The 21,972-nt window shown below is 37.6% G+C and overlaps 1 protein-coding gene across 1 annotated transcript; it reads left to right on the plus strand.

Annotated features, from left to right (window-relative positions):
* Positions 1-2,326: 2,326 nt before the first annotated feature.
* On the plus strand, positions 2,327-12,983 carry Rab9b (RAB9B, member RAS oncogene family). Its single transcript, XM_021725233.3, has 3 exons — positions 2,327-2,648; positions 8,028-8,104; positions 9,575-12,983. The coding sequence occupies exon 3, from the start codon at positions 9,617-9,619 to the stop codon at positions 10,220-10,222; it is 606 nt and encodes a 201-aa protein (XP_021580908.1). The 5' UTR covers positions 2,327-2,648; positions 8,028-8,104; positions 9,575-9,616; the 3' UTR covers positions 10,223-12,983.
* The last annotated feature ends 8,989 nt before the right edge of the window (positions 12,984-21,972 follow it).

Genomic DNA, 21,972 nt, shown 5'->3' on the forward strand with positions numbered 1-21,972 from the left:
AAACTCTTTTAATATAGACTTTGCAGTTTATGAGTCTCTGGGATAATATGGATTTTGCTTACTCCAAAGGGTCCAGTATTCTCCAAATGTCTAATGTCTTCCGCAATTATGAGGCCCTGAGTTCAGAACAAATTATCCAAAACTAGAAATTAAAATGCCTTTAAAACTTGCAAGTAGAGGGGCTGGGGTTGTGGCTCAGTGATAGAATACTCACTTAACATGTGTGAGGCATGGGGTTCAATCCTCAGAACCACATTAAAAAATAAATAAAATAAAGGTACAATTAAAAATATTTTTTAAAAATTGAAAGTAGGTTTGGGAATTCTCAAATATTATTAAACTGTTGGAAAATAGCATCTATGAGAAAAAGATAAAAGAGTCTAGATAATTACACTTCAAGATGAGACTTTAATGTGAAGAACAATTATTTAGTGTAATTCACAAAATAATTCATAGGGGTACAGAATGAAAGCATCAATATACTTACTTTTCTCATTTTAAAAAATTTCTATGTTGGAGTATTTTAATGTACATATCTTATAGGTATAAAATAATGCACAGAATATGTTGTACATGCATATAATCTATAAATACATATAAAATGTTGAGATTTGTCTTTTGTGTTGCTATAACAAAATACCTGAGGTTGGGGGACTTATGAAACAAAGAAATTTATTTGGCTCATGATTCTAGTGGCTGGAGGATATGAACAGCATAGCACCAGCATCTTGGTGTAGGCCCTTCAGATGCATCACAGCATGGAGAAGGAAAATGGTAAATGTCTAAGTGCAAAAGGGGTACCTAGTGTGCCCTCATTTTATAACAACTTGCTGTTGGAAAAGTATCCCACTACTGAGAGACCCAGACCACTCTTCAAGAACAACATTAATCCATATATGAATGTGGAGCCTCCTTGAGCTAATTACCTTTCCACTAGGCTCCACCTATTAAAGATTCTACCACTTAAACACCCCCACACTGTGGACCCAGCTTCCTGCACATGAACCTTTGGGGGATAAACTATATTCAAACTCTAGCAGGGTCAATGCTCAATCATTTTCTGTCTTTTATTTCAGATTAGAATGTCTGAGTAAAAATTTAATTTAGAGGATTTATGTGTATGTATCTTTTCTCCATCAGAAGAGTATTATGCTGTATTTGTGTGGGAAGTAGTGCTGGTTTAAATTAAGAACACAAGGGATTCCATTAAATTGATTTATATTATTTAAAAATAACACAGTTATTGATGATACAGCATTTATATTCAACAAATATTTTGTGAGTATATCATATGCATCTAGGCTCTGTGACTATGCTAGTGAACCTAAATAATCACAGTCCTTGACCTCATTGGGCAATATAGCTTAGTGGGGGAAGAAAACTATCAAGCAATTAATTATACTTTTTAATTTACCACCATAAATGATAACTGTTATAAAGTAAAAATACAGCAAACTGCAGGAGACTATAAGATAATAACTTGAGGCACTGTCTCTATTCTGATATTATGGAGCATGGTTATCCTGAGAAGTGATGTTTAAGCTGGGACCTGGTGGGATTGATTGAGTGGTGTTTGACTTGTGAATAGGTAGAGGAAGAGTGGTCTAAATGGTGAGAGGTCGGGTGTGAAGGCCTTTCAGGGACACTTGGTGAATACAGGCAGTGCTACACAGACACAGATTTTCAGACAACAGAGAAGCTTAAAAGATGAATCTGATTCACAGTGAGGTGGAGTGCAAGTTAAATGACCTCCGGAGATTTGTCTTTGATTCCAGGAGGTGAGGGGAATCACAAGCTATTTGACAGTACCAGAGACATAGGATTTGACAGTACCAGAGATGCAGGTAGGCACAATTGGAACACTGAATTCTACCCCAACAACAATTCTGAAAACCTCAAGTAATGGTGTCTGTGGTCCCCTAGACAATAACTGGTAAGGATAAAGGGCCCTGTGTCTTCTGTGCCTAAGCTACAGATGTGGTTGGACTTTCCTTTGGGACTGTCGTGAGAATTACATGAGCGATAACCACCTCCGGGACTACTAATGTGATCATATTTCCTGAGTTATTTGAAATGGGAAGATGTATGTGTGTCCCCTTGGCAAAAATGAAAGGATTTAGAGTTCCGGTAAACGCGGTAGCTCGGTGGGTAACTGCAGGGAATGGGGCTGTGGCTAGCTCTGTCTGAGGACCTTATGCCCCTCGTTGCAGAGGAGCTAAACCGGAGAGCAATGTTTGACGCCCATTGTGCCTACTAATAATAAGGCTAGGGGAGGGGAAGGAGGATGAGGGAGATCAGGGTTGGGCACTGAGCAAGAAATAAGAACGAGCCAGCCAGGGAGCGCTCTCCACATGGAAGGGCGATAAGCGGCCACAATGGGTCCCCAGCGCCAAGAAAGGGGCACGAGGAGGCGGCGCGGGCCCCGCCCCCTCCCCTGGCGGGCGCGGGCGCGAGACGCTGCGCGGCGGCAGCGGCGGGAGCGAGCGGCAGCTGTCAGGCCACCGAGGTCCAAGCTGCACTTGCTGCCCCATTGAGGACGAGGCAGCAGCAGGAGCTGTGACGGTGTCGCTGAGGAGCCTTACTCGCGGCACGCAGAACCGACTGCGTGGTACCCGCAGCCCTCTCCTTTCTCCTTCCCATTGTGTTGGGTAAGGTGCCTGTGCGTGGGCAGAAAGAGGGGCTAAGACTGGCGGACCCGGGAGGCCAGGAGGTGGGGGCCTGTGGGAAGAGGGAGAAGGGACCTTATAGGTGACCCTCAGGGCCACCTACACCTTGGGAAAAGGGCCTAGGCTCTGTTGGGGTCGGAGTCGGGGTTATTTGATGGTGGAGGGGGCGTTGCTGAGTAATCCGTAGTGGCTGCCAAAGCCCGGCAGAGGCGCAGAGCTCCTTGGGGAGCGGGTGTGGCCCAGTGCGCATGCGCCACAGCTGCCTCTAAGAGCTGGGGATGAGGTGAGAGGACCTGGGTTCTAGGTAGTTGGGACTATGCGTGGCATCTCACTTCCTAAGTCCCGAATGCTAACAGTGCAGATGAAGTACATTTGCCAGCATTCCTGGTCTCCTAAGCAAGCTCCTTTAATGTCATCAAAACCTTACCTTACCTATATTGGGGGTGGGGGAGTGGCCTAGGAACAGGGCCAAGTTGCTACCTAGTGTGTTTTTGGGCTTATAGCCCCAGAGCTATGGTTGTGAAGAGCCAAAGATTAGACATGAAATTTCACATTGGACCCTCTGAGTTGCAAATTAAATATAAAAGTGGGCATGAAGGTAGGAACAGCATTTCAGTGACATGGCAGCTATGACATTTGGACTCATAGCGGGTATATAGCTGAAAACTTGTTTCTGCAAAATGAATCTAGTGCGTCATAGAGCTTTCCCGCTTCGAAACACCTCCCCCCCCCGACACACACACACACACACACACACACACACACACACACACACACCAAGCATCAGGTTGTATTAGAAACAATCTACATCTTTTTATGTTAAAGGATCTGAAAGATCCAATCATTTCTTATTTGTGTTGGTTTTTACATATGTTAAAGAAAGCCGCACTCAATTCTCCAATTCAGTATTTCAGAATATTGTCCTAGAATTCAACAGTGAATTGAATGGCCCTAATCAGTTTGTTGCAACAAGATGGGCTTTCCCCACAAATCCAGTTATGGCTTCTCCTCTGTGCAGACTTCCATGAAGGCTACTCTCATACACTGCCTAGCCATCCCCTGTTGCTCTTCCCCCACCCAGCCCTGCAGTACACATCCCTTTCAAGACTTGCTCTCAAACAATATGCACTACTGATTTTGAGCACAATTCCGTCCCATGGCAACTGGACTGACATTGTCTGTTTGCTTGTCTGCCTCTCTCCTGTCATCACATTAAAGTGTACTATTTTCAAAGGTTCAATCTTTCTCTTCATTGTACTGTTTCTCCTTCACCTCCACCCCCACTCACAAGCATCTCCAACTAAATACAATAATTTTAATAGCCTGTGTGGGTGCAGGAACAGCAGATTCAAAAGGTTTCAAGTGTGCTAAAGAACAAAGAGCTGGGGATTATTGAATTCTCAATTCACTATACTGTCCAAGACTGAGACCCTAATTGGAGAAAAAAATGAATAAGCTATCTTCAGAGAGTGCTTGTTAATCTGTTTGGGGGGTAACAAAGGGGAATTGCATCTCTTGGATATTTGAGTCAAAGCCAGATCTTTCTCTGAATAAGATTAAAATCAGAATAAATATTTTGGTGCAAGGGCTGGAGTTATAGCTCAGTGGTAGGGCACTTACCTAGCATGTGCAAGGTCCTAGGTTAAATCCCCAGGGCTGGGGAAAAAATTGGGTCCAAATCATAGCCTATATAGGACTACAAGGAATGCATACAGAAGTTGACTTTTCTATGAAATGTATTTTTAATCATCAAAGTTTTTTGCCTTCTTAATCCTACCTTCTTTTAAGGTTTGGATTAAATATGGCATATTCTGGGGGAGAAAATTATTTCATTGGTTTTTATACTATGCAGGTTGTTTTTTAATTTAAATATGTAATGAAGAACATCATATTCATTTTCAAACATTGACAAATGATAGCGGGGATGATAGCATCCATTGAAAACATGAAGTAATTTGCTTGTGATATTTTTTTGGTACTGGGGACTGAACTCAGGGGCACTTGGCCACTGAGCCACATCCCCAGCCCTATTCTGTATTTTATTTAGAGACAGGATCTCACTGAGTTGCTTAGCATCTCACTTTTGCTGAGGCTGGCTTTGAACTCATGATCCTCCTGTCTCAGCCTCCCAAACTGCTGGGATTATAGGTGTGCGCCACCACGCCCAGCTGCTCATAATTTTAGTAGTAATGACGATAGTGTTTGAAATATTTATTAATTTTTAAAATGTGGTAGGGGAAGGAAACTGGAGCATTTCCAGATGGAATTCCTATTAAATCCTGTCTGAAAAATGATCCAGTGAAGTTCATCACTTCTACTCTTTAGGGACCTTTCATAAAATAATATTTGGACATTTTATAGAATTATAGATCTATTGTATCTTGCCATTAATTCAGAGGCATTAATTCTCCTGCCTGATCAGTTAATTCATAACCAAATCTTTATTGATTATCCCTATGAAGGTGTTGCATGCTAAAGGGGCTTCAGAGAAATATACAAGCCAACATGGTATTGCACACCTAGAATCCCAGCTACTCAGGAGGCTGAGGGAGGAGAATGGCAAGTTCAAGGCCAGCCTGCAAAGCTTAATGAGACCCTGTCTCAAAATAAAGAATAAAAAGGGCTGGGGATGTAGCTCAGTTGTAGAGTACCCTTGGGTTCAATCCCCAGTACCAAACACAGGGTAAAAGATATATACCAACAGAGGTCTTACTATCTGGGAATTCTTTTTGTACTTTTTAGTTATACATGACAGTAGAGTACAATTTACCTATTTATACAAACATGAAGTACATCTTATTCTAATTAGGATCCTGATATTATGGTTGTACACGATGTAAAGATTCACTGTGGTATATTCATATATGTACATAGGAAAATTATGTTAGAACCATTCTACTGTCTTTTGTATTCCTTTAAAATTCCTTCAGGAATTTTAAATTGATTGTGTAGGAAATACATACATTAAAATTTTGTTAACAAAATTAAGCAGTATAATGTCAATTATATAGAATGAGTTTTTTAATTGAGACATAATATTTGGATACATCTGTGGGGTACAATATCATAATTTTATATGCATATATAATATGTAATGATCAAATCAGAGTAATAAGCAGCTCTTGCCTAGCATGGGCATGAAGACCTGGGTTCAAGCTCCAGCACCACAAAAAATAAATAAAGAAAGAAACAAAAGAAACAAAGGAAGGAAAGAAGGAATAAAGGAAGAATATAATAAAGAGATAATAAAGAAGTGTGCTGACACTTGTTCCACTTCCATTACAAGAAATGTTTGTTCCTGGAGCTAGATTCAACAACACCTATTTGAAATCAGACAAAAATAGGATAAAAAAATTCAGGAGTTGTAGGAGACTTGAGAATTCTATAGATACAGATCAAGAAGGAAGACAAAGCCTATTAATTTAGGAGATATTGTTTAAATTCATAATTACTGATTTACATGAACTCCTGATTATTTTTTAAATAGCATGAAATTACTAAATCCAGGATTTTTGTAAAGCTTCTTTATCCCTCAGTAAGAAAGAACATTAAACAGTTCTAGAAACTGTTTTTCTTTTGAGGCCAGTACTTTTTTAAAATTTTGTACCAGGGATTGAACTCAGGGATACTCAACCACTGAGCCACATCCCCAGCCATATTTTATATTTTATTTAGAGACAGGGTCTCACTGAGTAGCTTAGTGCCTTACTTTTGCTGAGGCTGGATTTGAACTCACAATCCTCCTGCCTCAGCCTCCTGAGCCACTGGGATTACAGACATGCGCCCCCATGCCCAGCTGGTGCTACTGGTGCCAATACTCTTGATGTTGCTTCAATAAGACTCTTACTATAATTAAGTATAATATTAAATGAAAGTATGTTTGAATTAAATAAGGCAAGCTAAATATTAACACCTGTGTTCAAGATGATGATTTAAATTAACGAATAAAATAATTAGCCAAGAGTATATATTGTTTTTTTTTTAATTTTTTTATTAGTAGTAGTTCAAAACATTACAAAGCTCTTGACATATCATATTTTATACATTTGATTCAAGTGGGTTATGAACTCCCAATTTTCCCCCGTATATAGATTGCAGAATCACATGTTACACATTCACGTTTTTACATACTGCCATACTAGTGTATGTTGTATTCTGCTGCCTTTCCTATCCTCTACTATCCCCCTCCCCTCCCCTCCCCTCCCCTCCCATCTTCTCTCAAGAGTATATATTGTAAACAGGAAGCCCACAAACATAATTTTATTTTCTGCTCTGATCATGAGAAATCAATGAGACACAACCTCAAGGCAGATTGGTGAGTGTACTAATGACTTTTTGGAGTTGAGAACGTTGGTAGGTATAAAGGGAACGAGTTTTATTTCTGAATTAATATTTCAAAATGTTTAGATTCCTCTGTGCTTTCTTTTTACTGAACGTCATCTATTAGGAATATCAGCTACTCTCTTTGATTTACTTTTATTTGAGTGAAGAATTCAATAGAAAAATGACATCATTTTAAATTTTTTTCTTCTTTTTTTTTTAGTTGTTGATAGACATTTATTTCATTTATTTATATGTGGTGCTGAGAACTGAACCCAGTGCCTCACACATGCCAGGCAAGTGCACTACCGCTGAGCCCCAGCCCCAGCCCTGACATCATTTTTTAAATTACATAAAGTACACTCAAATTAGGAAAAGTTAAATTTTTGTGACAAAATCATGTTCATGTTAAATATCTGAATCAGTTTGAATTCAAGTGTATTCGTGAAAAGTATCCTCTGAAAGTTACTCAAGATTGCTTTAGGTCCCCCTTACTTGAATGTGTTTTCTTTTTTCATTATAATTTCCATTTTATTTTTTTATTTTTCCCTGAGGATAGCTTTTCTTCACTCCTTCAGGACCTTACATGGGCTTTGGTGGAAGTTATGGGGCAGCCCCAGCAGGTCTAAATCATCTGGGTGGGGGTGTTCTGTCCTTCCAGGCTTCGCAAGATTAGGAAATCACCTTGCTGTGAATGGTACAACTGGCACAGTAATGCAGTTTAACAAAGAGCTTGGGAAGCATGTAAGCATTAAAAACACTCTCCAGAAATGCCCTTGATGGCTGCAGCTTCTACAATGATGTTTTGAATGAGGAACTTTTTAATGGCCTTGTCCTGAGGTACACACTGGGTACAGTTCATACAATGAATAGGGTGCACAGGCCTTTTTGGCACAAACATTATTCCTTCCTTTTTTTTTTTTTGTTCATCTTGGAAGCAAGAACCAAAGAGAGCTTGAATGTATTTTTATATATAGACTTACCTTAATTTTATTATGCATGCTTTTTAAAAATAGTAATGTTTCTCATTCTGTTTTTTAGAATCATAAAAAGAAAAAAATAAAGCAACAACTGGAAAAAAGAAAAAAAGATTAAAATTTCGACAAAAACCTGACTAGGTAGGTATGCCATGGGGGTACACTCTGGATTTTGGTATTTTAAAATTTGATTCATTAAAAAGAAATATTTAAAGCTGGGGCAGAGGCTCAGTGGCAGAGCTCTTGCCTAACATGTGTGAGACACTGGGTTAGATCCTCAGCACCACATAAAAATAAATACATAAAATAAAGGTATTATGTGCATCTACAACTAAAAATATTTTTAAAAAGAAATATTTAGAAAATATATAGTTAGTACACATACATTTCAAAATAATTTTAAGACTACTGATTTTTTAAAATTATATTTTAAATATCTGTACTTCCAGAAGCTCTTTGGTATGTACCCCTTTGATTAGTAATTAGTTTTCATCCCTTTGGGTGTCTTGCATAAATATCACTCAATTAGCATAATCATTGTTGAGTTCCCACATTGGACCTAATGTGAAAAAGTACCTAACAGAATATGGCAAAAGGTACTTGTTCAGTAGACATTTGATCTTTGTACTGTAAGATATACTCTGGTAGTCTATGAGTCAACATGTTGAAGAGGTAACAAGAAAGGTACTGTATAATTATTAGCACTTAGATTTCACCATGAGTTTTCATATGTTGCTTTTATGAATTAGAACATACATCCAAACACTGGTTAGCTATTCAAGATTTACTTCCTTAATAATCTGTTATATTGATAATCAGTTAGCTGTCATCAACTTAAGTGTCTGTAGCAATGCAAGTACAATGTGGTAAATGCCTGAAAAAACTTGACATTTTTCTCTCTTCCATATTCTGGGGTCCAGTCTAATTCTGACCCAGACCTCTACTTACAAATAAAAAATACAGCTTATTTAGGCCTGTTATCTCTGTGTCTCAGGAGGCTGAGGCAGGAGGATCACAAATTCAAAGCTAGCCTCAGCAACTTAGCAAAGCCCTAAGCAACTTAGCAAGACCTTGCCTCCAAAATAAAATATAAAAAGGGCTGGGAAAGTGGCTCAGTGGTAAAGAACCCCTGAGTTAAATCCCTGGTACCAAAAAAAAGTTTATGCAGCTTTCCCTCCTCAATACTTATTGAATTTTTACATCCCTGAGGAGCAAATTTCAAACCTCAAATCAATTTCATACAATTTGTCTCTTGTTTGGAACTCTCCAAATTGGAAGCTACTATGATCACACATTTGAGTGGCATTTCTGTTCTAGGCTCTCTCCCCTAGAATAGGGTCACAACTGAACCAAATTATAGGACCATCTGCTAGTTGGTTTACTCATGGCATTCAGCCATTTTCCTGGCACAGGCAAAAGATTTGAGAAAAACAAGACCTGTTTTTCCCCATATGCAAAAAGTGTTATTTCTTCTGCTATTCTATGTCAATTAATTAGTGTAAATCAACAGAATCTAAATTAGAAGACCTCATATTTCAGAGAAATGTGCTATAAAGTTGATTTCAGTTTCAGGTTTAACTGTTTCCCCACCACTTTTTCATATATTTTCAGGTTCTCTTGGTTACAAATTCCTCCCTGTCTGGTGCTGCAACAATGAGTGGGAAATCCCTCCTCTTAAAGGTCATTCTCTTGGGTGATGGTGGAGTGGGGAAAAGCTCGCTTATGAACCGTTATGTAACCAATAAGTTTGACTCCCAGGCTTTTCACACCATAGGGGTAGAGTTCTTAAATCGAGATCTGGAGGTAGATGGACGCTTTGTAACCCTCCAGATCTGGGACACTGCAGGGCAGGAACGGTTCAAGAGCCTTAGAACACCGTTCTACAGGGGAGCAGACTGCTGCCTCTTGACCTTCAGTGTGGATGACCGGCAGAGCTTTGAAAACCTTGGTAACTGGCAAAAAGAATTCATCTACTATGCAGATGTGAAGGACCCTGAGCACTTCCCCTTTGTAGTTCTGGGTAATAAAGTAGACAAAGAGGATAGGCAGGTAACTACTGAGGAAGCACAAGCCTGGTGCATGGAGAATGGGGATTACCCTTATTTAGAAACAAGTGCCAAAGATGATACTAATGTGACAGTGGCCTTTGAAGAAGCTGTCAGGCAAGTGCTGGCTGTAGAGGAACAGCTGGAGCATTGCATGTTAGGTCACACCATTGACTTGAACAGTGGCTCCAAAGCAGGTTCTTCATGCTGTTAAAAAAGTATGCCCTAAATTGGTCAATCAGTAGTGTAAGAATTACTGTGCCCCTCTAAGTGTGCACACACACACAAGAGGGTAAGAGGTAAGGTTCTGATTGGAAATCAGAACCTTTCAAATTGAAGTTATAGAGTGATTTTTTTTAAAAAAAAGCTTTATTGAGCCAAGTGTATTTTGCGTGATTTCTGCTATTTTCCCTTCCTGTGTGTCTCAGGACACTTCAGAGAGTTTTAGTCCTGAGAGATTTCAATATTTTTAAAAATCACAGTTTAAACCTAGAACCCAGCCGCATGAAGGAGTTAAAGAGCTACAGCTATCCCTTAAGGCGTTCCATTAATCAACTAGCAAATGTCACCATCAGACTCCTGCCAAATAGTTTGACATTTCTGCCAAAGGGAAAAACACAAACAAACTCTGAGCTATGTTATGATAAAAGAATATAAAAATAAGAATTTCTAAGCTTGAATTATAAAGAGATTATGATGATTAGGAATATAAAAGTTTAAGATGTACACTGATTTGTTTAAGTCCTTATATATGGTTTACTCCCATCTGAGCTTTTCAAAAAAAATACCATCTCAATATGAGATTCTAATGATACTGGAAATTAATTGCAATCCTGTGATCTAAAGTTACAGGATACTAGTGAATGGATTATGCTTAGATATTCCAATCACCCATGCAAATAAATGGTTGATCTGCTTTTTCTTCGTAAGTCTACTGTTGCTACATAGAGATGTTGCTTCTCTGACAACCTCTTTTCAATTTAGCAGTGCTGCTTAGTATATGGCTTTGGGTGCAGTGTTCCCTGTTCATAATTTAGATGGTCCTTTGGTTCACCATGCTGGCTTAAGGAGAAGGCTTCAGAAAAGTTTGGGAGATAACAGGCTTTTCTCACCAGGTTTGAGTCAAGACTCAAATAAATTTAGTAGAGAAGAAGGAACTGATTTCTTATATGTAGTACTGTATGTTTGGCCAGCCAATCTAGGACATTGAAGGTGACAAAAGAACAGATTTTAATGTTGTGTTGGAATGAATTTCTTATAACTAGAGTTGCCCAACAGTGGAATAGATTGCCTTAATAGCGAACTCCCTTCCAGTGAAAATACTCACTGGATGATCATCTGTTAAAATACTATAAAAAGAATTTCTGTATTGGCTACATGTTTAGCATAAGGTCTTTTCCAGCTCTTAAGTTCTGTGAATTTATAAACCATGTCAGTGCCATGTTGTGGATACATTTATCTGAAGATAACAACTAAGACTGCAGAGAGGGACTTTAAAAATTCTCAAACCATTCTGTGATCAGCTTTTAACAGCAACTACATAGCTTTTTGCTTTTGCACTATAACAGGAAAAATCCTTAAGCTCTTATACAAACTGCCTAAAGATAGCATATTAAAATGAAAATGGTTTGACAATTTTTATTACCATGACTGCCAATTGTGTACTGTATTATGAGCATGCAGTCTGGTTCTTGTTGGTTGATCTGTTCATCCTGCATAGTTTTAATCTGTACTTAAAACATCTATGATAATAATCATGACCCAGTGTAGTAAGGGACAGTTAGAAAGGACCCTCAAAAGAGGGAACTTTCACAGGTATACAGCCTAGAACTCTCCATTGTAGCCACATATGGAATCAGCCTTACATGTGGGACCTTATGTGCTTTAAGAGCTCTGGGACTTTTTGGCCACATAGACAAGAGGAGACAGTTTCTCAACTCAGTCAAACTCAGTATTTCCAATTCATATATAGTCCTGATCCCATTGTCCAATTAACTTTGATGCCAGAAGTCAAAACCAGAACTGGGACCCCACAGCTCTTAAGTATTGGTTCCTATCCTGCCTATGCCTATAGTGAGCCACACTGGTTTTCCAAGTCCTATGATCCTTTTGCTACAATCATGTTAGAGTGAAATCTGTATGTCAGAACTGTTAAATGCTAAGTATTTTTAAGTGCATGAGACCTGGGGCCTTCTCTTTCTACTTGCACTCTGCTTATAATAGTTTCTATTTGTAGATCTCAGGCCTTCATAAAGACCTCCATCAATTCACAAAATTACTTGTCTTGTAGAGTGGCATGTGGTCATTTGAGTAAAAAGTTACATGGGTATTTAATTCATAGGTATCCTGTTCATCCAAGACAACTGTTAATTTTATCAGCAGGTCAATTGAAGCCCCTTTCTTCTTAGCCATACCATGTTTTTCTGCCAAATTACTACATGATAACGGAACAAAAGTACTTAATGTTAAGTTACAAAAACAGTGGCATTTTGGTATCACTCAGTGGGTGCTGGCATATAGTTTAGGTAAGATTAAAACACCAAAGGCTGACGTCTGTGTGTACCAGGAACTGTGCATATAGGTTTAGAATTTGACTGTGTACCCTAGAATGTGCAGTGCAATATTTTCAATATGTGTTTTTTAATGAACACTAGATTTTTGGAATAATATATTTCTAATTAGAAGTATAGTGTTTTTCAATGGTCCATTAAAACATCATGCAGAATATTTATTTTATTGTCATGTATTGGCTAACTTTCAGGGGGCCTCAGATTCCATATGTCTTCAGTGGATTGACAAATTTCAGGTTCATTTGTGCCTGCCTCAGCCATCTCTACATTATCTGAGGTATTCTACAATCTCTTGTTGCAGGTGCTGCTAAAAAATCTCAAAATTGTGTATCAGATATTTTCTTTCAATTGTATAAATTCATCTGTGTGAATAAAAGTGAATAAAAGTGCATTTTACATAACCAATATACGATGTTTATGTTTCTTTCCTCCCTCATTTTGAGGGATTTGTGGGTGTGGCAAATAGTACTTGTCCATCAAATCACTTTTTTCCCCAGATGTACCTGATGTGTCCTCCAGATCATATTTCATGTGATAAATGCCAAGCAGCTCTGCCTAGTAATCAGGCAGATACTGCTGTATTGATTGGGAAGCAAACTCAAAAGATTGTGGTGGGGAGCTTCCTTTTATTTTATACCACTTTCTAATGCATGCAGTGTATTAGGAGTAGAAATCAGATCTTAACTATTTCTTTAGTACAATTTAAAATTAGTGTTAAAATATCATAAATAGAAACAAAATATAAATATTCCTTTTATATTCTTGACTGGTGAATTGTCCATATCTTAGAAAAATATGAAAATATAGGTGAAACAAATCAGAAAACAAAGGCTAATTTTGGTAAATATTCTTATCTCTTGACTCTCACATAACAGACATTAAAGATACACCAGCATTTGGGCCTGAGGTTGTAACTCAGTGGTAGAGTGCTTGCCTAGTACGTGTGAGGCACCAGGTTCAATCCTCAGCACCACATAATAAATAAATAAATAAATAAATAAATATATTTTAAAATGTATTCTTTAAGTTGTAGATGGACACAATACTTTTATTTTTATGTGGTGCTGTGGATCCAACCCAGTGCCTCACGTGTGCCAAGCGTGTGCTCTACCCCTGAGCCACAGCCACAGCCCCCCAAAAAATACTTAATAAAAAAGATACACTAGCATCACATGGCTTGGATATTCATGATGGTGACCTTTTAATAATCTCTCCATTGCATATAATTTCATCATATTGATTCTATCTGCCATTTATTTATCCCTCTTTCCCCCTTTATCTACTATTGCCTATTGGAACTTTGGACAATTAATATCAGAAGGAAAAAAATTATTTTTGCCATGTAATTTCACACCATGCTTCAAATACAGTACCTCAAATCCTTTAGATTACCTTATAATAATGCAACTTTCAGGCTATAGAAGGTCATAAATTTACAGCACCCTAAAAAAGATTTACTCAGGCTGATGATGTAGCTCAAAGGTAAAACATTTGCCTTGAAATGCATGAAGCCCTGGGTCTGATCCCCAGCATTGCAATGGAAAAAAGTATTTTCTCATTCTTGATTGATATTATCAAACCAGAAAGGTGGATTTCTGTCATTGTTGTATTTCTGCCTGATTCATCACCCAGTAGGAAATCCCTTCTTGGTATCTTAAGAAATAGAATGGAGTCTGATTTAGGAGGGGGAATAGTTTGCCTGTGGTGCTTCTAGAAAATGGGGGGTGTAGAGTACATGGTTTCTCTTCTATTCTATAATCAAATTCTCAAAATGTACTGGAAAATTGAGGAATTCGCTTGAATAATTTCGGGAAGGAAGTTGAGGTGGGCATCTCTACTTTCATTTTATTTATCCAGAGTCATCCCTATGGCATTTTTTAACCTCAGTGATCCATACAATTTCACTTCTTTCATCCAGACATTTCACTTCTTTCCTTACCATGGAGATGTATCATTAATTATAGTGGAGTGATTTTTCTCACACTTAATTTCCTAAAATTAATTAATTAATTAAGGTAAACTATGATACCCTTAGTACAAACTGCTATAACAAAATGCCACATAATTAGATGGCTTATAGAGAACAGAATTTTATTTCTCATGATTCTGAAGGTTGGGGACTTCAACATCAAGATGCTGACAGATTCATTGTCTGGTAAGGGCCTGATTTCTGGCTCATAAATGGCACCTTCTCACTGTGTGGAGGAGACAAGGAGTCCCTCTGGGGCCTCTTTTATAAAAGCACTAGTCCCATTTATGGAGGCTATGCCCTCATCACCTTATTACCTCCCCAAAAGATCCACATCCTAATACTACCATCACCTTAGGAGTTATGATTTCAACATACATATTTGTGGGGGGGGGAACATTCATGTCATAGCATAATGTTAATATGTGAGTGAGTTTTGGTATATTCACTAATATTCCCCTTTTCCAAGATGATCTCTTTTATTTTCTCAAGTTTCCCACACTAACAGAATCCACATTATTTAGTCTTTTTAACAGAAGGAAGGGATAATGACAGAATCTGGGCAAGTTTACAAAATAAAATAAAGATTATTAAAAATCTTCTTATTGATGTGCTTACAAAATCTGATGATCAATTATCTGCCTTTTATTTTGCTTTGTGGTGGTGGTGGTGATATTCATGTAATGTTTTCTTGGATTTTTTTTTCAGAGAATAAAGGGTTACTTAGTGTTTTCCTAGTGAGAAAAAAACATTTTCACAGCTCAAGATGAGAGTTATCACCTTTTGTCGTGTAGGAACTGCTGCAGTGATCTGTGTGTCTTCATAAATCTCTTTGTCTTCTCCAAGAAAACACAGTGAATTATTATTCAGCCTTAGATGAATGACTTTTTAAACAGTGGGCTTTATGTGTGTGAACATGTGTATTTTAGGTAATCTGTTGGTTCCTTTCTAGCTCTGTAAACTATGGGTAAATGTGCAATGAGTCTCACTATAGCATTTTTGAATTTTAACCAGACCTGCCATGCTGTGCTGCTTCCATGGAATTGATAAAAAGGAATTAGAAAATGTTGCCTTAATGAAAGAAATAGCTCTTAATTCCACATTAGCTCTATCGATTAGAATAAAAATGCAAATCATGCCTTCCTGTGGTTCATGCGTGAGCAAGCAAAAAACAGGCTCATATCTTCTCTTTTCCCTTACATTGTTCCTGGATGCTTCAGAAAAAGCATATATTCAGGGGTGTGTTCTGTAATATATCACTCAAAAGTCTGCTGATTGATGAACACGTATTGGTAGCCCTTGAATCTTCTCTTAATGTCACCAGTAAACATTTTAAACTTTGCCTTTATTTTTTTTTTCTTATTATAAACATCCATGGCAGAAAAATGAGGGAACAGAAGAAATAGAAAAGCAATAAAAAGAAAATGAAAGTCATCCTTAATCTTATTACTCCAAGATAAAGAGATCTTAATTTTTACTGAGGATTTTCAATATATATTTTATATCAAGAAGTTGATGGGATACTTATAGACTGATTGTAATATTTTTCACTTAGTACACACTAAACTCTTTGATGTCATCTTTTCTTTTAGGAATTATATTTAATATTTGCAAAACATTATATTAAAGGATTCGCCAAAATATAAGTAATCAAACATGTACTGCTAGACAGGTTATTTTCCAGTTGTCTACTTTTCATGAAATAAAGCAGCAGTAAGTGTCCCTAATATTAATCCTAATTCATATCTCTGTTTCCTATAAGTGAAATTTCTGGACCAAAGAATATGAATGTTCTGATGGATTTTAGTATGTATTGTCAAATTGTCATCTAGAAAGTTGTCCCAAATGATATCAACACTAGTAGAATAAGAGCAGGCCTATTTTCCCAAACACCCACATATATAAAAAATTATCTTCCTTTTAAACCACATTTGCCCAAATTGAGGGATGAGAAAATGTGTGTTTTCATTTGCATTTATTTAATTCCTTGAGAGTCATATTTTCTCATATAGGTATTGACTATTTTTTGTTTTTTTAAAGTAAATAGACCCTTCTGCTTTTTAGCACATTTGGGATGGGGAACATTCATTTTTATTTCTTATTGATTTCTAGGTATTACCTTCAATCTTATCCATATCACTGTTTTTCTGCAATCCCCTCCCATATCTCTTTCTTTTAATTTTGTTTATGGTATTTTTAACATATACTAGCAAATCATTAAAAGGATTGTGTTCTGATAAAATAGAAAACAATGGAAAGTGGGAGAGAAATGCCTCTTTGATTTGTCCTTTCTTCCTGATCACATTTGGGACCACATGTACTACTTTCTTTAGAAAGTTTATGAGCTTAAGCCGATGTCAACATGATAAGATAACTTATCAAAAGCAAAATATTCATTCATCCAGATATCTTATCTGAATGGTATCACAGAGTTGGCTTGAATTGAGTTTATTTTTGTTATAAGAACAGATTATTCTGAAGTATTATACAAATACAGTGAGAGGAACAGTTCAGCTTTCACCCACAAGGGGACAATAAAGACCAGTGTTCTGCCATAGACTAACCACAATAGGCTATACACTGTTACACTCATGGGGCACCTAGAAATCACCCATTTAGTCCATCCCTCTCTTGCTTTATAAACAAGAAAACCAAAGTCTGGAGCAGTTATGTGACTTGTTCAAGGTCACAGGGCTGGCTAGTCAAAAAGCTATGCATTAGGCACTTTCCAGTTTACCATACTGTGATTTTTTTTCCTGATTTTTAAATTGTTTTACTTTTTTTAAATTGAAGATTCACATACAACCATTAACTATTTATTTATTTGTTTACAGTACTGGGGATTGAGCCCAGAAGCACTTTACCACTGAAATACATCCCCAGCCTCTTTTTCATTGTTTTTAATTTTGACACAGGGTTTTGTTAAATTGCTGAGGGCTTTGCTAAATTGTTGAGGCTGGTCTTGAGCTTGTGATCCTCCAGACTCAGCCTCCCATGTTGCTATGATTACAGGCATGCACCTAGCCCATTAATCATTTTAAAGTATACAGTTTAGTTGTATTTACTGTACTAACAATTTTTTAAGCAAATACACTTAAATCTTCCTGAATTCAAATCACTAAATGGCTGTTACCTTAGGTTAGTTGTGTGAACTTGCCGAGCCTCAGTTTCTTCAGCTTGTGTGAGGGAGTAAACAGTGTTTTCCTTACCCTATTGGTGTGAAGATTGCCAGAAATTAAATGCATAAGTGCCTAGAAACTCCCCTGACAAAGAGTATATGGGAAATAAATCATTCCTATCCTTCAAGATGTTAATCAGCTACTCCCCTTCTAGCATTAGTATGTTTGTGTCACATTGAGAATAGATGCCAGAGTAGGATTTTTCCTTCTCTTGAATATTACTGCATTATTTATATTGGATTTAAGTGTGCTCAGAGGTTAAACATTAATAAAAAGAATGTCAGGTTCTTGTTACATAGTTGTCAAAATATTACAGCATATAATAGATGCAAAAGGTCCTCTTTAAAACAAATAGGTTTTATGCCTGACATGGTGGCACACACCTGTCATCCCAGCAACTCAGGAAGCTGAGGCAGGAGGAGGCCCCCTCAGGAATTAGTGAGGCCCTCAGCAACTTAGTGAGACCCTGTCCCAAAAAAGGGGGGCTGGGAATTTGGCTTGGTGTTAACGTGCCCCTGGGTCAAATCCCCAGTACCTAAATATGTAAACAAATTGCTAAGATCAGAGCTTATGGGTCTTCTTAGCTTCCCAAGTCTTTAAGAATTTGACTAAAAATTACCAAACTAAAATCTAAGTTTTCCTTCTAATTAGAAAAAGGAAAGAAATGCTTGACAGGGAGATCATCTCCAAGATCCTCTTGCTTAGTCACACATTCTCTGTTTCTTTTATGTAGATGTAAAATAAGAAGAACATCCATGGGCAATAAATCATGAAAATTACTGATCAATTGATGACTATGTCACAGTTGTTCGCTGCTATGAACTAAATGTTTGCATACCCTAAAATTTGTATAATGAAGCATTAATCCCCCCATATGATGCTATTTAGAGGTAAGGTCTTCAGGAATTAATTAGAGTCAGATGAGGTTATGAGGGTGGAGCTTTCATGATGGGATTAGTGCCCATATAAGAAGAGAAAGGAATAGGAGATTCTTTCTCTCTCTTATATGAGGATACACTAAGAAGGCAGCTGTCTGCAAACCAGGAAGAGAACTCTCACCAGACACCAAATCTGCCAGCATCTTGATCTTGGCCTTCCCAGCCTCCAGAACTATGAGAAATATATTTCTGTTGTTGAAGCCACCCAGTCTATGGCTTTTTGTTATAGCATCCTAAGCAGACTAAGATATTAGCTTTTGTTATTAGTTCCATTTAAACCAAATGATCGATCCTTCTAATGTCTGATGTTATGCTTTAGATTGTCATGACACTTTGTCCTAATGCTAATTTTTTGTACATACTAAATTGAGCTGGAGAATTATTATCTCACAGCATCATGCCCTTTTATTTATTTATCTATAATTACTTTTAGTCACAAGAATAAGAGCTGGCTTATCTGGTTTTAGTCTTAGGAGTAAAAGCTTGTTTATCTGACAGTCTAGGAGAGAACTTTCTTAAATGGTATTTCTGTATTTCAATATTGTAATCAGAATTAATGTTCATAACAGTGACCTCCAGATATTTTAAGAGCCAAATTTGATGATCTCTGGATCATCAAAGAAACAATAAGGGTTATTATTATTAGTTCTATTTTATAGTATGGAAAATAGGCATTCCATGTATGGCATGTATAGATATGGTATTTATGGTAACAATTAACCACCATACTTTGTTTCCCTTTAATGGGGAGTTCATTTTCTTTCCTTGCTCTCTTTATCTTTATTTCTCCCACAAAATCCCATAACTTCAAGAAAGTTTGTTTTCTTGAAGTTTCAGTTTCTCATATTTTTAATATATATATTTTTAGTTGCAGATGGACACAATACCTTTATTTTACTTATTTATTTATTTTTATGTGGTGCTGAGGATCAAACCCAGTGCCTCACATGTGCTAGGCAAGTGTTCTACCACTGAGCTACAATACCAGCCCCAAGAAAGGTAAGTTATTTTGTTTAAACTCCATTCAGTGCTTAAATACTTTCACCAAAAAGTCTAAGGACTCATAGAATCAATGCTAGAATAATTCAGGTGATGGTGAATATCGTTCAAAGTGGATTATTACATCTTGAAAACAGCAGTGATCCTTCATATTGAGTAAAATTATGACTTCTTAGGACTTCCACTACTTGGTCCTAGGGTCATTGGAAACAAGCATTCCTATGACACAGACCTTCCACACATGAAGAAAGCTCTTTCCCTCCTAGACATTATTTTTATGACTTGAAATGTCCCCAGGTACTTTAGTGAAGTATGCCATATTTAAGCACCTCATTATTCTAGTAATTAGAGAAATATTTGTTCAGGGTCTACTGAACATCAAGAACAAATGGAAGCATGAAGATGAAGAGAATAAATGGCAGAAGCAGAAGTTAAGGCAAAAGCCAAAGCAGAAAACATAATTTATGCCATATTAAAGAATGTACATATATTTTGAATAAAATGAATAAAAGTGGGTATTTTAAGAAAAGGAGTGGGAAGCTTAACTGTACAAAATGATTACTCTAGTGAGGTAGATGATGGGATTGTAGTGGGAATAGGGGTGATCAATTGATGACTATGTCACAGTTGTTCGCTACTATGAACTAAATGTTTGCATACCCTAAAATTCATATAAAAAATAATGGTGTAAAAAGAACAACAGAACATTTGTAGCAGAACCAACTGGAGGCCTCCTTAAAATGCAAATTCTTAGGCCCCAACCAGATCTCCTTTTTCAGATTTTCTGAAGGAGGTACAGCTCAGTGATCACCTTCACAGGTCTTCCTAGTGACTTTGATGCATGTGATCTGAGGAGGAGAGGTTTAAAAAGCCCAGATGGTAGCAGAGTTTGTTATTTAAGTGAAAGCCAGCAGGTATCCAAAACTCAGAGAGCCTGACTACCAAGACAAAATGTTTGATGATGCCTGGGCCCAGTGGCAGGGACACACCTCACCTCCACACACCCAAATCTCCTATCCACTCTTGCCTAGCTGATGTCTTCTTTCTCCCTAGGGGTCAAAGCTTAAACATCATCTTCAAGTTATTCCCTGGCCATCTACTCTTACAACACCGTGTTTTTGACTCTATTTTATTTATCACAATTTGTAATCTTATATCCATATGTAATCTTATATCCATATGAATGGTTCTTCTTGGGTTCCCCTCCATACTAGACTTTGACTCCAAGAGGTGGAGGCCTGGGCCTGTTTATCTAATTGTTGTTCATCCTACAACATATAGCTCAAGGCTGGGCACAGGGTACATGGTAGCTGAATCTTATCAGATGAAAGAATGGATGAGGAGGCACTGGTGCCCATATCAGAATGGTCAACAATGCTGGTGGCAGTATTTCCATGGGGTCAGTCCTAGAGACACAGCTGGCAGGGTTTATAGTAATGCTGCTGTCTTAGCATGGGACTCCATAAAAATACTACAGACTGGGTGACTAAAAACAGTGGAAACATTTCTCACAGTTCTGAAGCTGGAATTCTGAGATCAGTGTGCCTATACTGTTGGGTTCTGGTGAGGTTCCACTTCCTAGCTGGAAGATGACTCCCAGCTCACTGTGTCCTCATATAGGGGAGAAAGACAGAGGGAGGGATTGATTCAGGGTAAATGCATGGTCCATATCACACAACTTGCAGGAGGCAGAGCAGGGCTGTGAATCCTACACCTGGTCCTGTCCCTGGAGGAGTGTCCAAGGAAGGCCCTCCAAAAGGGAGAAGAAGACTACACCTTGCCCTGAACAAGTTCTTGACTATCACCACAGAAAAGAATTTCAGGGTCTTCAGACAATAAAGCACCAACACAGATTTATTCAGTGAAAGAAAGCAATAGAGCAATATATGCACTGAAAGGAAGAAGGTGTTTGGGTGATTGCTCAAGAGTGAAACACACTTTTGGGGTGTTGGGCTAGTGTTTTAAAAGAAACTCTGTGAGAAGTGGGCATGGGAATGTATGTAGGAATGACATCACCCTGCTGAACTCAGTTCTTTGTTCATATATCAAAAGACATTTAGGACAGTCTGGCCTTCTAGGTTCCTAAAGTTGCCATTGTCTCCTCTATCTAGATAATATTTGGCATGTTCCTATAGGAACATTAATATAGGAACTGAAATACATTTTCCTGTGCTTTATCTAATTAAAAATTACACTGTGTACGTTAATAGTCCACATATTCTTTTATTAAAATGCAACAATTTTCCTAAGTGGGTGAATTTACAGTAACTTTCATATTAGTTGATTTCTCAGAAATTTGGGAGTGACTG

The sequence above is a fragment of the Ictidomys tridecemlineatus genome, chromosome X (genome assembly GCF_052094955.1).
Source record: "Ictidomys tridecemlineatus isolate mIctTri1 chromosome X, mIctTri1.hap1, whole genome shotgun sequence".
NCBI classification, from domain to species: domain Eukaryota; kingdom Metazoa; phylum Chordata; class Mammalia; order Rodentia; family Sciuridae; genus Ictidomys; species Ictidomys tridecemlineatus.

Bases quoted from the DNA above. Each gene is read 5' to 3' on its own strand.
- Rab9b (XM_021725233.3), top strand. From the start codon at position 9,617: ATGAGTGGGAAATCCCTCCTCTTAAAGGTCATTCTCTTGGGTGATGGT.